Genomic DNA, 15,559 nt, shown 5'->3' on the forward strand with positions numbered 1-15,559 from the left:
AAAATAACTGCTAGCTGTTGTATGTTGTAGGTACTTTTTGCTGTGTGTGAACTACTTCTTTTATGGGGAGACTGTAGCTGATTACTTCGCTACGTTTGTTCAGAGAAGAGAACAGCTTCAATTCCTAATTCGCTACCACAGGTTTATATCTTTTGCACTCTATTTAACAGGTAAGTGTAAGAAATTGCAAAGAGGAAAGAACATTGTGCTGCATTTGTTTGTGTGCATGCTTCTTAAAAATAATAAATAAAAGTTGCTCTCCAGCTTTATACACTTTCAGTTTCTTTTCCCACTTAATGTTTGAGGAAATGTTTGCAGTTCCATTTTTCCTGTGAAAAGATGAATATAAATTTTGCATTCACTGAGAAGAAGAAAGTAGCCTAAATAAGTAGATGATCTTGAGGAAGTTGAGCTAATAGTGCGCAAGAGAAGTTGGCGTGAAGTAATTTTGATCGCTGAAGAACTGCAGCTCAGTATCTGAATATGTGAATGCTATTTTGGCAGTCTGTGGAGATGACTTGTGTATGTAATTGCTGTGCTGGGTTGATGCTGTATTGTGCAAGCGTTTTGCTAGGTCTACAGCAATAAGATTTACTAATGTATTTTTAACTGATTATTCAAAACACTCAGGCTTTATTTTCTCTGCAAGATATTCAGATGCTTGACTCAGGAATAGATTTTCCTCCCTATCCAAAGAAAGACTTTTTAAAAGCCTTTTCTGTAGGAAGAAGAGACAAGCTGGCATTTTTGTGGGGTATTGCTTTGTGAATGTGTAAATAGAGTCCACAGTGTTTTCAGCAATGCAGTTAATATTATTCTAGCCTAAAATTAAATCAATTGAAGACTCAGATTGCCCTAAGGGTCAGGAGATTGCTATGCTGCAATTACAATTAAGAAACATGATCTTCATGATGAACTGTCAGTCTGTCAACAGTTAATTTTATTTTTAAAACCAGGTAAGAATTCTGCTAGGTGCTTAGATTGCAAACTTGAAACTAGCTTTGCAAGACTTGACCTTTTTCAGCTGGGTTTGGCTTGAGGAAACTAACTTAACTAATGCTTCATGACCACTGAAGGGCACTGAAGGGAGCGATGAGACAACCCAGTCATGAGCAAAAGCAGGAGGCAGAGCATAGCAGAGCCCCTTGGAGGCTGTCATATTGGGATCATGGGGTCACTGCAGTGCTGTCTTTAGGGCTAAGGCTCTTTGAGTGTGTCTGACCCTGCTGGTGCAGGAAGTTGCCCTATGGAAGAAGTGATGCCCTGTTAGCCACCCAGAACATTTCTTTCAGTCTGTTGAATTCTCCAACGCCTGCACTTCACGCTTGTGTTTCATGCAGCCGTATGCCTGTCTGTGGGAAAGGGGCAAGCTGGTCTTTTCCTTTCAGTTATTTCTGTTAATTATTCAAAACCAGCTGCTTGACCTGGTTTTTGAATGGTTTTTAAAAGGTGATGGTCTCCCCTAAAAACTGATGCCTATGATAAGAACTTGTAAGTAAGGAAATGGATGGTCTTTACTGATGTTGACTGAATTTTGTGCTCTAATAAGCATAATTCTATATGTACACTTAACTGAATACAAGCAAATGCTTCCAGCCACAGAGGGATTTAAAGTTGCTTCAAGGGAAGAGAATTACTGATATATCACAGTTCAGTATAATTAAATATAAGCTGGTACAAACTACACTTGCTTTGTTTTACAGGCTTCTGCATGTTTGTTTTGAGTTTAGTGAAGAAACATTATCGTCTGCAATTTTACATGGTGTGTATTACCCACTTTGCTGTGGTCACTAATGTTATGAATGTCACTAGGAACAGTCATGTCCCTATGTTCATAAAATAGGTTGGAAGAGTAGTGTGGAAAATCTGCTTAAACCAACAGTAACATGAAATTCAAGGCCAGGCTGGATGTGGCTTTGAGCAACCTGGCCTTGTGAAAGGTGTTCCTGCCCATGGCAGGGAGTTGATCTTAAGGTCCCTTCCAACCCAAACCATTCTGTTATTCTATGAAATCAAGTGGATTTGAGCTGTTAGGCATCTGTTTCCCTTAGTGATAATAAAAAAGAGATTCCTGGAGAGAGGGGTGTGCATCTCCCTCCCAGGTCTGAAGCCAAACCATTCGGCATAGTTTGGGAAGTGGTTCTTGTGACTCAAGCATTACTTTGTAGAGGACCTGCTGAAGTACTCTGAAGGGAACTTGAGCTTAACCCCTATGTGAAAGATTTGTTGTGTGACCCTTAACAGCAGTTCTAGTCTTCTGCTTTGCTGTGCCTCAATAGATCAATAATCTATTAAAAGAAACCAGTGTTCTCATCTCTTCTATTTGTCCACCTAATAAGCAGCATAGTAGCTAATCAAGAGCATGAACCTTTTTGTTATACGTGTTTTAAAAGTCAAATCTAATTTTGTAACATCAGAGGTAAAACAACAAAACAAGAAAAAACAACCAGCAAACAAGAACCTCACCCCAAACCGATAAAAAAAAACCCCACTGAACAACCCCACTTCTATATAGGAATGATTAGAAGCAATAGTAAAACAGTAATGCAGTACAGCTCCTGTCTTTAAAGAACTGGAGTAGTCAGGGCATTGTGCAATCTTAAAGATTTTCTAAAGCTCCAGGGATTAACCCCTCTGTTTCTACAGTGCTTTAAGTAGCACTTTAGCATTGAGGATCCCTGATTCTAGACTAGGACTTAGCTAAGCCCTGTATGAGTATGTAAAAAAATCTTTTACTCAAAAAAATTCACTCTGTTTGTGGAGAACTTGCCTGACAGGGAGATGCAGCTTTTTTAGGAGAGGTAGTCTTTACCTTCTAATCTGCACACACACCCCACCTCCCACCAAGACCTCATCTTCAGATAGGCACAGGGCAAATATATTAATTTTCCATGGGTTTTTCTTCCTTTTTTGCCTTATGGAAAGAAGTCAGAAAAAAGGGCTGTCAGCCATATCACTTAGTGCCTGCCCAGAAAACATTAAGATGTGACTACCTGAGAATTGCAGTAAAACAGAGTGAAGCTATGTATCCACTATGTGGCAACACAGTGTTTGGAAAGATACGGAGAGTCACCATTTGATTTTAGGTGGTGTTCCAGTATCACTGTACAAATACTAAAAATTCCCTGTTTTAATTAACCAGCAAGGAATATTTTCAGAAACCTTCAGCCAGGTCTTGCACCCCTCCTTTTCAGCCTTCTTGAGTTGTCTTAACTGGAAGTAGATGCTGGCTGCCATAGGAAGACGCATGTGATAAGAGAATTAAAGTAGGACATTGAGTGTTAAATCATCCAGACATTCAAAGTGCCTAAATTTGGCATTTTATGGAAAAACTACCAGTTCTTGATTTAAAAGTTTTGGAAAATAAAATCTATTCTAGAATTTTTACTGGGAAACTGTTTGGAAACCATTTTATTGTACACTGGTGCTATAGAAAAAACACCAAGTGCGTACAGTAATACTGGGAAAATGACTGTTTAAATGACCATGCACATAAAAATTGACGTTTTGGTTTTGCTAATCCTGAGAATGTTCATGTTTCATAAAAGGACTGGTATTCTGTTATGAGAGATATCCACATCTGTGTACCATGACTCTTTCATTAGTAGTTCATTGCCATTTTATTGTTAAAGTTCTAACACGTCTGTTGTATGTATATACAGAATATCACATTGCTTACATTGCTTTGCTGCTTTTATGCTGAAGGTGTATGTCTTATTAAATTAGATGTTAAACTGCACGTTAAAAAAATTCTGGGTGGAGGTAAGTGATGGGGAAACCTGTTAAAGTTTCAATACTTGCTTCAGAAATCCAGCTAACTTGTGATATACTGTATGCACATCTCTTGCGTTATCACTAGAACTGGTCTTCTCTGTGAGCTCTTAAGTAGCTCCTCTAGCTGACACACCAGTATTTATCAAGGTGTACAGGATTGGTGTTTTCACTAACTGTTGTGTTGTTGCATTGTTAACAGTTCGCATGGACTCATGTCACTTTGCTGATCACTGTAACTCAATCTCATCTTGTCATCCAAAATCTCTTTGAAGGCATGATCTGGTAAGGGGACAGTAATAAACTGATTTGTAACTATTGCATTGAAAGGTTGGTTGTTTTACATAGATCTGGTTAGGGAATAATCATGGGAGCAGTTAAAGCAACACAAAGGAGCATTAATGTCTAGTTGGAAGGAGAGTCAGAGGAATTGTGAACAATGAGGTAAAAGATACAGGAGAAGAAACAGAAACCACTTTAACTAGGTTGGCAGCCACAAGTATAATAGTTTTGAACAACCACTTCATTTACTTGCAAGGAATAGGATTGCTTGCATGCTTGGTGAAATAGTTTCCATAGCATTTTGCTGAATGGATGAATATCCAACAATTCTTTCTCAATTACTCAGGAGCTTCAGATTGCTCAATGCTATTGAAGTTGGACCATTTAATTTGAAATTCCCAATCTGGCCACCTTCCCTCTTCAGATCAATTCAGATTACTAAAAATATTTTAAGAGTTTAAATCTTGGATATTTTTGGGTCATCTTTCTGCCCCATTTCCAGCAATATATTAAATTCTGATGATGCAGTTAAACTTAAAACCACTTCTCAAAGAGAATGTGTGTTTTCCAACCCCACACTTCTTTAGGGACAGTGGAAACTGCAAGTTGAGAAAGAAGGAAGAGCCACATATGGAAGATTATTTGTGTTCTTCCAAGAACATAATACTGCATATTCTCCTTTTTCTTTTCGTGATATATGTACAACTAGGGAGATTATCGCAGAAAAGATGTGCTCATAGTTAGAAAGAAAACCCAAAGGCTTTGACAGAGTTTGTATAAACAAATTATTTTCATAATAATCATGTTCATGTGCCAAAACCTGAACCTAGTTGCCTTGCTAACCTACTGTTTTGTATTTCCACTGGTGCTAAGCAATTCGGCATATGGTCACAAAATCTGACTTTTGGCTTATTAATACATCCCTGCTTTGAAAAGGGGGAAAAAAAGAGGTTAACAGGCTTGAGTAACAAATTCAGATGCTGCCTGCATGAAAAGAACACTTAGAAAACTAACATAAACTGCTCCTAACTGACAAGAGGAGGAAAAAGAAACTTTTTTTTTTTTTCTTTTTTAATTTAGATGCCCTTGAACTTTACTAGGAATTTGCTTGCCTTGATGTTACCAAAAACACTAACATGTTTATATCTGTTGATTTCTTCTTAACTGTTGTACCAGTCTTCAAGCCTTACAGGAAAAAGTCAGCCTGTTCACATATTAAGCTCATGCACCAAAATCATAGTTCAACTTGAACTAACATGGGCCTGTAATGGTCTTGATTGGCTGAAGACTAAGACCAGTATAGCTAAATATGCTGCTCATGGGGGAAGTAGGTGAGCACATTATGAAACGTAATTCCTTCCAAATACTACAGAAAAATTTCCCAGAAAGAAAGGTTGCTGTTTCAGTTTGTCCTGTGTTTAGGTTTGGGCAGGTTTTCTTTTTCTTTATGAAACTTCTCATGTCTTTCTCCAGGTTTCTGGTTCCAATTTCAAGTGTTATCTGCAATGATATTGCTGCCTACATTTTTGGATTCTTCTTTGGCAAAACTCCATTAATTAAGGTATGTACTAAGGCACTTCCTGACTAACAAGCTTTTACAATTTATAGCTGTTTTGATACTTGTTCAAAAACATGTTTATGGAGAAAATACTTTCCAGTGTACTGCATGGTACACATCTTTGCTAAAAAAACCAAATTGACTCTCCTGTTTCTGAAAATTTGTAAGTGGAAACTAGTATTAATGTGAATGTAATATTGGCATTACAGTATAATACAGTTTGAGCCTATTACATCATAATTTATAATTGGTTCTCTTTGGATTTCATACGCAGGTTTAAGTGCATGCTTATCGTAAAGGCGTTGTAATTTTAAATAAGCTGCTACATCATATAAGCCTATTCCTTGTTTGGTCTTGTTGACATAGCACTGAGAAGTGGTAATCTTCCTATTCTGGTAGAATATGCAAGACCCCATAGAAAGCCATGAATATTTTCATAATGTTGCCACGTCAACTTTTGGATATTTAGTTGGTTCTCATTTTAAACTGCTCCTAAATTGAAAACATGATAGAATTTGATGAAGAAAATAGCTTGCTACACTGGTGTTTCTGTGCCTGCAGTTATTTGCTGTATTAGTTTGCCAGTCTGTACGTTGGAAGCTAGTGTCTCCTGAGAGGAGTTCCCAGCATTAACTGTCGATCATCCGGGCTTTTGTCACTATCTGAATGTGCCCTTTGCTAGCAGAGGTCTCCAACAGAACCATAGTACTTGTGCATATTTCCAAGTCTTTTGCTTGAAGGAGCCCAGCTGCTCAATCAGGGTCAGCTGTGGCCAGAGGCAAGCAGCAACCTCCAGACAGCAGTAGCAGATGGGAAGGGAGCTCTCAGTTCCCTCAAGCTGCCTAGTGACACCAAACTGTGGCACTTTCCCTCCTTGCCTGGGACAGGTCCTAGCTATACTCCTCTGTTTATCATGTTCTGTGGCTGCAGTTGCTGACATTCTCTATTTCACCTTTGAAAAACCAAGCAGGAGCTTTAATGTTCACAAACAAGCTCCAGAAATAGAGTTAAAAAGGGTTCAGTAATGCAACTGATGAGGCTAACTCTATCTCTTTTGTGCCTAGCTGTCTCCCAAGAAGACCTGGGAAGGGTTCATTGGAGGCTTCTTTTCCACAGTTGTATTTGGATTTATTGTAAGTAACCAAAGGACTTTTCTTATATAGGTTCAGTCTTCAACTTCACATTTTTACTTGAAGCAAAATTACTGACATATCTGGTCATCTCAAACTGCTGAAAGCCTAAGAGGGTTTTTTTTTGTCTAGAGAATTCTGCCAACTGTTAACTAGCTAGGCAAGGCTTCCACCTCTCCTTAATGGGTTATATTGAGCATTTTTGCCATTACTATTATTGTATCTGGAATAGTTTTATCTTTTAGTTTTGAAATTGAAGTTTATTGATAGCATTATTTATGCTTTGTAAAGTAGTACTTTTGTATTATGTACTTTATAATCATATTTTTCCTGAGAAGTAGTTTACACTGATGTAAACTACTATGTGTCTACATAGAAGGTTGTAACAGCATACAGTAACTGTTCCGATGAGTAATTTATCACCAGGGTCAGCAGAACCTGTGACTGCCAAATTTGGTAGAAGCGATAGTCCAAGTTTTAATGGAGAAGTGAACTGCAAAGAAATGATGAGTGGCTAACATTTGGGGATTTTTGTAATGCAGAAATGCCCAGTAGGTATGAGAAATATGAAAAGGAAAACAAGTTGGGAAATCATCACTAAGCACATGGAGCATCCATATTTGTCTGCCTTGTTGAGGCATTCTGCAACTTTAACAGGCTGATTTTACACCATTCTGGGTCTCATTGTAATTAGAAAGATTTTCATTATCCTCAGCTTGTGATGACAAAGCCATCCCTTACTGTATGATTTTTAAGTGTAACAACAAATGCCTATTTCAAGAGTCCTTGTTTTGCTTTTCAGTTTTCCTATTTTTTGGCTCAACATCAGTACTTTGTCTGCCCTGTGGAATATAACAGTGAAACCAACAGATTTGTGACAGAGTGTGAACCTTCAGAGCTCTTTCAGATTAAGAAGTACCCTTTGCCACCATTGTTTCAGGCTGTTTTGGGATGGGTAAGTCAAAACACAAAAACCCAAGGCTTTGGTTAAAATTGAAAGTGTACTTCACAGCTTGAACAGTTCTCTAAGCCTTTCTGGAAAAGCATGAGGATGCTGGTAAGACTTGAGGGGTAAGAACTGAATCGATAGCATGAGCCTCTCCATTGCTCAGACAGGGGAGGTCACCCAAGCAGAACTGAAATGCATTGCTGGAGTCATCTGAGCAAACCCTCCTGTGTTCTTCTGGCCTTATCCCATTTGTGCTGGAAATGGATGTCACTTAGGCAGTTTGCAGACAAACCTGTTTTTGAAGAGCAAGCTTTAAATTTTTGTGGTGTCATTACTTCCGTGCTGAATGAAGAAGGAGTACCAGTAATTGTTCCATGTGATATAATCACCAATCCTTTTCCTCACACCCAGCTTGCAAATTCTTTTAAGTGAGCCATTGTATCTTTACCTGTCAGGAAACAGGTCATCAATTATCCTACCCTACAAAGTAGTGCTTCCGAACACACAGGCTCCAGAAGCACTCCAACAGGAACAGAATACCAAATAGAAATAAAGCAGTCTATCATTATCTTTCCTTTAGGGCAAAGAGGAGGTGACTGGAATAAATGCAGAACAAGTGGGTTTGCAGCACTCCCCTTGCCTGTGCAGTGGCTCAGCACAGAGGGCACAGCATACTAGAGAAGGCAGTGGGCTTCACCTGTGGTTACATGGGCGTAACACTGAAGGATAAAAGTCGATGTGGTTACAAGAAGAAAGCACAACCTGGAAACTGTAGCAATCAAACTTAAGACTGAAAGCAATTAATAGCTACAGTTGGTACTTAGAAAAGCAAGATGACATCTAGAAGTAGTCTGGTATTTTCATACCAAATGAATGTATTGTTGCTCCAGGAACTGTGGGGTCGATTGCAAATTTAATAAGGATTTTTCTGTACAAAACCACAATGTGGACTGAGAAAAGTCTTATGTGTCCAGTAAACTGTAAGGAGATGGGAATGCCCAACTCTGTGCCAGTCTAATAGAGAGCTATCAATTAACCTTAAAAAGATATGGTAGTTCCACATGCACTTCTGGAGTACTTTAGCCAGGCTCTAGCAAGCCTTTTGAAGAGAGAATTAGTTTTAGCACTCTTTAAAGAGTCAAATTGAATCTACTTTTTTGGGCAACAGCCTGGTTTTGATCTCCCTCTCAATTACTCAATTCCTGATGTTCTCTCGCAGAAATAGGACCAGATGTTATGTTTGGAAGACATTTTTCTTGGTGTCAAAAGATGTCAAGCCTTGTGTTCTCCCAGCAAAATTAACTTAATTGCAACTCAAACTTTTCTGTTTGACCAACTAAATAATTTAACCTAAAGAAAGGTGTCTTAAGATAACTGCACAAAGTAGTCAAGAAGCTAGTTGCTGTTCACCAGGTGTGATTCAAATTGGAAACACAAGAAACAGGATTTTTCAGCTACAGATGATTTTTACCAAGATCCGGCCAGCAGAGGTGTGTTCTGCTCTCAGGGATGCAACCAGCATAGTGTTCCCTCAGAGGCTGGAGCTGGTACCGTTGACTTGAAGGTGCTTAAGCAAAAAGACCTTTTTTCCTAATCTGGGTCAGGAAGGAAAATAGCTACCTGTTCCCAGTGAAGTCTCTCTTATCTGTAAGAACTTGAATAGATCAAAACAGATTTCAAGTCTGTGAACAGGGTGAGAGGAACAATATCTGTTTAAATGCAAACCATAAAGTATTAATGGGGGTAAATCTCCCATTATTGCAGTATATACACAAAGGTATCTATGTACAGTGGACAGTGCAAAATTCGTATCTATCTTGAGAGAATTGCATGAGGGTGGGGAGCATTGGACCACTTACTAGAGCAGTACTAGGAATTAGTGGAAAGCTTCTCTGTTTACAGGAAATAGAGCTGGAAAAGAGCCAGGAAAGACTAGAGAGTAGCATCATATGTTATGGAATTAGTAATTATATTCCTTATGATCAACTAAGGGGTTGGTTGAAACCCACATTGTTTGTTAAAGTCAACTGCTTTAGTAACCCTGAATACTTTATCCTGTTCACATGACTAGACCTTTCAGCAACTTTCTACAGTGTGTCTACTTTTCCTTTCTTTACAGTATTGCTTTGTGTCAGAAAAACTGGAGTTTTGTGGAAATTTGGTCTGTAGCAGCCCCATTTAAAAATATTTAAGCTTAAAATGCTTGTGGTCAAACATACTGAAATACAGTGCTATTTACTTTACTTGTAGGAAACGGTGAATATGTACCCATTTCAGTTGCACAGCATCGCACTGTCGACATTTGCCTCATTAATTGGGCCATTTGGAGGATTCTTTGCCAGTGGATTTAAAAGAGCTTTCAAAATCAAGGTGTGTAATGACTCCTGTAAGCCAGTCTTATTTTGGATTTTTTTTTATCTGAATTAGATAAATTGGTGGGTTGGGTTTGGGTTCTTTTAATCATTCATTGTAGTACCTAGTGTTTCTGAGGTGTGATGATGTTTGAGCTGTTTTTTAGCATCAGCAGCAGTACTTATTTTTATTAGATATATGTATGTGTTATGTTGATTATGCAAAGATTTAGGAATATGACTTTAGTGTTGGAAATCTAACGATAATTTGGTTTCATATTTTGGTTGCTAATTACCCTTCCAAGTCATGTTGCAGAACGGTTTTCAGCTACGGATGTGAGACCTTACACTTGACATGAAAGGCAATCTGTAGATGCCCAAGAGGCACTGACAAATGTTTTACCCTTCAGATTGGGGCAGGCTGTGTTTTACCAGTAGTATTTGTGTCGTACGCAGATGCTGATGTGTCAGGTTCACCAAAGCATGGGATGTTTGGCTGCCTTTGCCAGTACAGTGCTGCCTTGTAACAAGAGTGTGTATTGGCAAATGATGGAATGTGCTAAACTCTGTTTATTGCAAGGTGTGCGCTGTCGCTTGTGGCAGTGTTGTCCCTGGCTGATATTAAGTGGCAGCAGGAGTATGGGAAGAGGGCAGTCCCAAATTTTCTCCCGACCTTCTTTATGTCTTGGTAGGACTGCTGTAATTCTTATCTGGTTGCTTATTGTTGTTCTTGTTGTTCCCTGCATCAACCAGTTTTGGCATGTTCTTTGCACAGAAGCATATCAACCTCTCCGTTTGTGCTGAACTCCCATACATGTGCTTGTACTTACCCCTCTTTCTTATGCTGGTCCAAGCAGCTTGTCCGGCACTGCCTGGCTAGCTACAGCCTCATGTACTGTCATACCTGTACGTCCAGGTAGACTGTGTGAAGAAGGGCTTCTGAGGAGAAAAAACATGCTTCTGGAAAGCAGCACTTAAAGTAGAACATTAAAAAGTAGATATTAACTATTTTTTTTTTGTATATATATGTTTCTGGGCCCCAATGTGGTGACCAAAGGACTGTCAGAAAGACAGGGATATCGTGGAATTGTTACTGACAGCAGCATGTAGGCTAGATTGATGGGACACTTCAAGATTGCCCAGCACTAGAGGGCTGGAGTGGCACTGGCACAGGACTGGTTTAGCTTGCTGGCAGTTTCTCTACATGACTAAGGTCAGGGTTTTCACCCAGCAACTACACAAGTGAGTGTGGATGACGAAAAGGATGTATGAGAGAAGTTTGATAAAGCTGTTCTACAGACAAGATGGGGTAACACGAAGGTAGTGTATTGAGATTTGTTTGCGTCAGAAATATTTTGAAGTAGTGGCAATTTTTTCTCTACCGTGGTTTTTGATTCTGTTAAATATATAGTTTTTAACTAAGGTTACCAAGAAGCCAGTGAGACAAATGGCACATGAATGGGCAGTACAACTTGCAAAGAGTCCTCAGGTTAATGCTTCTCTTGTAGCAAATACATGTTCCCTGGTAACAAATGTTTCAGCAGCAGCTACCAGTAAAGGAAAAAGCAATAAAAATATTTAAGAGGAGAACTGGATTCTGCAGAGTCAAGAAATGACAGCCATTAGTTTAAGAAGCTTGCTACAAAATGAAGTATGTATAGGCATGCAAGTGTACTCACTACTGGCAAACCTGCACCTGAACAACTGCTGTCCTCTTGTGTGATACCATGGACAAGTTGCTTCATCTCTTCTTTTTCTTCTGACCCCTTGACTCACCTTTGCAGTCAAAAACTCCTTTAACAAAGGAGGTTCTTGCTAACTCTTGTCTCAGTGCAATGAAACTGTAGCTTAATTGCGGCCTTAATGTGCTGCTGCTAAGTGTGTTTCGTTGGAATCGCTGACCATCACTTTTATCTTAATTTTTTCCCTCTCCATCCTTCACGCCCAAAAGGATTTTGCAGACACAATCCCTGGGCATGGTGGAATAATGGATCGCTTTGATTGTCAGTACTTGATGGCCACTTTTGTTCATGTCTATATCACCAGTTTCATAAGGTAAGGGCTTTTTACAATATTAACTCCTTAACCTTGTATAGGAGCTGTACCGTAGCTGTTTCTTACAAGTTATGTTCTGCACTGTTAGCACAGCAGAGATTGTGGTTTTCTAGATCTGATTTATGCAATGACTTAAAATACAGAACTATTAAGAAAACATATGTTGCTGCCTAGGATTTATGTCAAGTTCAAGCTGTGCCTTGATATTTCTGTGACTGCTGTTAGAGGTAACCTGTGTACCCTAAATACCAGAAAGTTTTGTGTAGCAGCCTCTTAGAAGATAAACTAAAAAAGATCTCTTGATGAAAACTGTTCATCACAGTGACTGAGGATGAATCAGTGAATCATATTTGTCATAAGCCTGCTTAATATCCCCATTTGGCAGCAAATACAAGAAATGCCTTTTAGTTTCTGTTAGGAGGATGCTCTGCCAGTAATGCTTATGCATCCTGAGGAGAAAGAATGGGAGAAATCCCTAACTTGGTGTCCCCCAAAATAGGAAGGCATTGCTTGTGCAGCAAGAGGAAAATGGAAAGTTGTTGAAAAGTTTCTTTAGAGTGGCTGCTTTAAAAAAAAATACTATTTTTTTCATTGACAGGGGTCCAAATCCCAGCAAATTACTGAAGCAGCTGTTGATACTTCAGCCTGAGCAACAACTAAGCGTGTATAAAACCCTGAAATCTCACCTCATCGAAAAAGGGATCCTGCAGCCATCTCTGAGAGTGTAGTTTGTCAAAACAGAGGACCAGAAGAAACCTCCATTTACAAGAAGCCTGTGGAAAAAGCATTGCAAACATACACATAGATAACAGCTAAAGGGAGAGTAGTTTGTGGTCTGGAAGAGGTGAATGTTTCCTGAAATGAATGTGAATGCTATGACTTCCTATTAGGACACAGAGGATCTCTTACTCTTAAAATAAAATGCTTGCAAAGTAACAGTTCACATGCTGCATATTTTAGTTCCTGAAGAGGATGGCAGCAGCCTTCCTTCAGCACCCAGCCTGACAGGCTTTGTATTAAAAAAAAAAGAAAACTCACCATTAGTTTTTAATCAGTTATTTGATATTGTATATCTTAGCAATACTTTTCTTGGTCTCCTGTGGCTACTGAAATGTAAACAGATGAGGCAGGTGGTCACTTTTATGTAGCTCAGTGCTGAAATGACAATTGGCCAGAAAATATTTGTTAGCCTGGTCACAGAGGTAGTTACAGCCTGCTGTGTCAGACTCCCTGCATTTAGTAAATCGCTGTGAAGGTTAAACTTAGCTCTGTTTTTAATTAAACTCCTTCTTATGAAACTATTTCATGTTTTCCAGTGAAAAGAACCTTTGCTGAAGTGTAGCTGGGCTGTTTGGGGTGTGGAGCTGCTGGATTTTTTTGTTGATGTTATGGATTATAAACAAGCATCTACATCCAAGAGTAGAGATTACCTGAGAAAATGGGATTCTCCGACCCAGTAAACAGATTGGAGAGAATCTGGAGTTTGAGCCCTTGGCCTGCTCAGTGTCTGAAGACAGTAATTCAAGCCTTATTCCTTGTGCCTCTTAACTACCATGTAGAGTGGGGGTATTTCCTTCTTTTTAAAAGCACTTTGAGGTCCTGAGTAAGTGAAGTTTAAGTGCTGTTTTATTAACATGTTACTCAGTGAAGGCCAAAGCTTTTATCTCGTGAATGTGCACCGTGCAAGGTGGGATACATGGTTCTTCTGCTGTGTGTTGTTATTTATTAAGAAGATCCTCAAGCAAACTTGGGTAACCACATAGATGTTTGACTGGAGAATTTCATAGGAAGCGGCTATTGTGTAGACATATGAGAAAAGCTGATGTTCCGTAATTCTCAATGCTAGCTGTTTTCTAACTTTTTTCATCACGTGACATGTCTTGAGGCAAGTAAAAAATATACACTTTTTTGAAATGACAAAAATTACTCCTGTACAAACAGAAAGCACAAATGCCGATTCTGTTTTGGTATACTGTAACTTGATAAAACTTACTTTTTCCAATTAATTGTAAATAAGTTTCTCCTGCAGTGAACGTACCAATGCCACATATGTCTCTGTGTGTATATATATATATATTAAAAATATTAGAAGATGTGTATATATATATATAGAAAAGATGAAATTTTTAAATGATTGGTGCTACTTGAGGGTAAAACCATGGAGAAAATCACTAGGGTGGGTGAAGAGATGTATCTGTAAAACACAGGCTGCTTTTTTTGAACACCATGCAGCTGGGACCACTGCGCACTCCGTTTTGAACTTAGGCCATGGTAGGCACCTGCTTGTCCTTCAGTGGCTGTGTGACTTGGCTTATTAATTGGAGGGGACCGAATTTCAGCCCTTCCACCAGAAGGGCAGCATAGCCTGAGGTTAAAAGGTAGCACAGCCTTGCTGGGAGTGGGACATATGGAAAAGTGCTTTAAAAAGAAGGGAAGAGAAAAGAAAATGAGAGGGCAACCAAAATAGCATTTCTGGAAAGCTAACTTTTAGATGAAACTTTGGTTATGTATGGGACTTTAGTAGGTGCTTATGAAAAATCACAGCCATAGTGGAGCTGGTATATCGACTTGGTATATCGTTATCCTGGATATTTGAAAAGAAGAAATGAAAATTAAAAAAATTATATAGAGAATATATATATAAAGGTAATTGTTACTTTGGAAACTTGAAATTTTTAGTGTAATTTTATAGCATGTATAATAAAGTTAAATTATATTTTAGCATTTACTACAACAGAGCATTTGAAATTAATTGCTATGTATTTGCACAAGAGAAAGTTCAACACTGCAATTCTGCTGTTCAGTGTTAAAATGAAGAAGGAATCACTTGTGAACTCACTCATCAATTTTCTGGGTAGAGCAATAGCTTTCTGACGGCTTAGGCTTGGTGTAAATAAACCTCAGCAGGACCTGTCACTGTATAGTGACAGCTATGCTTGCTTACTAAGAAGTGCATTTACCACACTTGTTACTTCTGTTAGTTCAAGCACTGCAATATGACCAACAGGAAAGTTTAACTGTTTACACCAGTGTCACTTTTCACTTGCACTTTTGTTCCAAGTTGCTATAACTACCCGCTGAGCAGAAAAACAAATAAATGTGTATATTATGTAAATACTGTAAATGGTATGAGCATATAATGTCTGGTTTGTTTTGACTGTTTCAATCTTTCATTGAAGCAGGTGTTGTAATAAAAATAAAACTGGGACAGAAATCCTCCTGTCCAGTATTTCCTACAGCACATACAGTGGGTGGAGATTTCTTAACAAGAATTTATATTCCTTTATATTATTGCTTAAAGTTATGTTCTTAATCATAAAGCCTGCTATTACTTCCCTACTTTTTACCCCTCAAGACTTCAGGTGATGCCTGACCATTCATTCCCTTTTAAGTCTTGGATCCAAGGCCCTTCACCTCCTGCAGCCTCAAACAAGCTGGGTAACAAGCGCAGCTCATTTCTGTA

General features: G+C 38.7%; 1 protein-coding gene across 1 annotated transcript in view; it reads left to right on the forward strand.

Annotated features, from left to right (window-relative positions):
• CDS1 (CDP-diacylglycerol synthase 1) overlaps positions 1 to 15,337 on the forward strand; it is a 33,771-nt gene extending 18,434 nt beyond the window's left edge. Inside the window, exons 5-13 of the mRNA XM_030492985.1 lie at positions 31 to 170; positions 1,704 to 1,762; positions 3,974 to 4,056; positions 5,527 to 5,614; positions 6,676 to 6,744; positions 7,544 to 7,696; positions 9,941 to 10,060; positions 11,993 to 12,096; positions 12,695 to 15,337. Coding sequence (XP_030348845.1) covers positions 31 to 170; positions 1,704 to 1,762; positions 3,974 to 4,056; positions 5,527 to 5,614; positions 6,676 to 6,744; positions 7,544 to 7,696; positions 9,941 to 10,060; positions 11,993 to 12,096; positions 12,695 to 12,824 — 946 coding nt within the window. The 3' untranslated portion in view covers positions 12,825 to 15,337. The remainder of the gene's footprint in view (positions 1 to 30; positions 171 to 1,703; positions 1,763 to 3,973; positions 4,057 to 5,526; positions 5,615 to 6,675; positions 6,745 to 7,543; positions 7,697 to 9,940; positions 10,061 to 11,992; positions 12,097 to 12,694) is intronic.
• The last annotated feature ends 222 nt before the right edge of the window (positions 15,338 to 15,559 follow it).

The sequence above is a fragment of the Strigops habroptila genome, chromosome 7, assembly GCF_004027225.2.
Source record: "Strigops habroptila isolate Jane chromosome 7, bStrHab1.2.pri, whole genome shotgun sequence".
NCBI lineage: Eukaryota > Metazoa > Chordata > Aves > Psittaciformes > Psittacidae > Strigops > Strigops habroptila.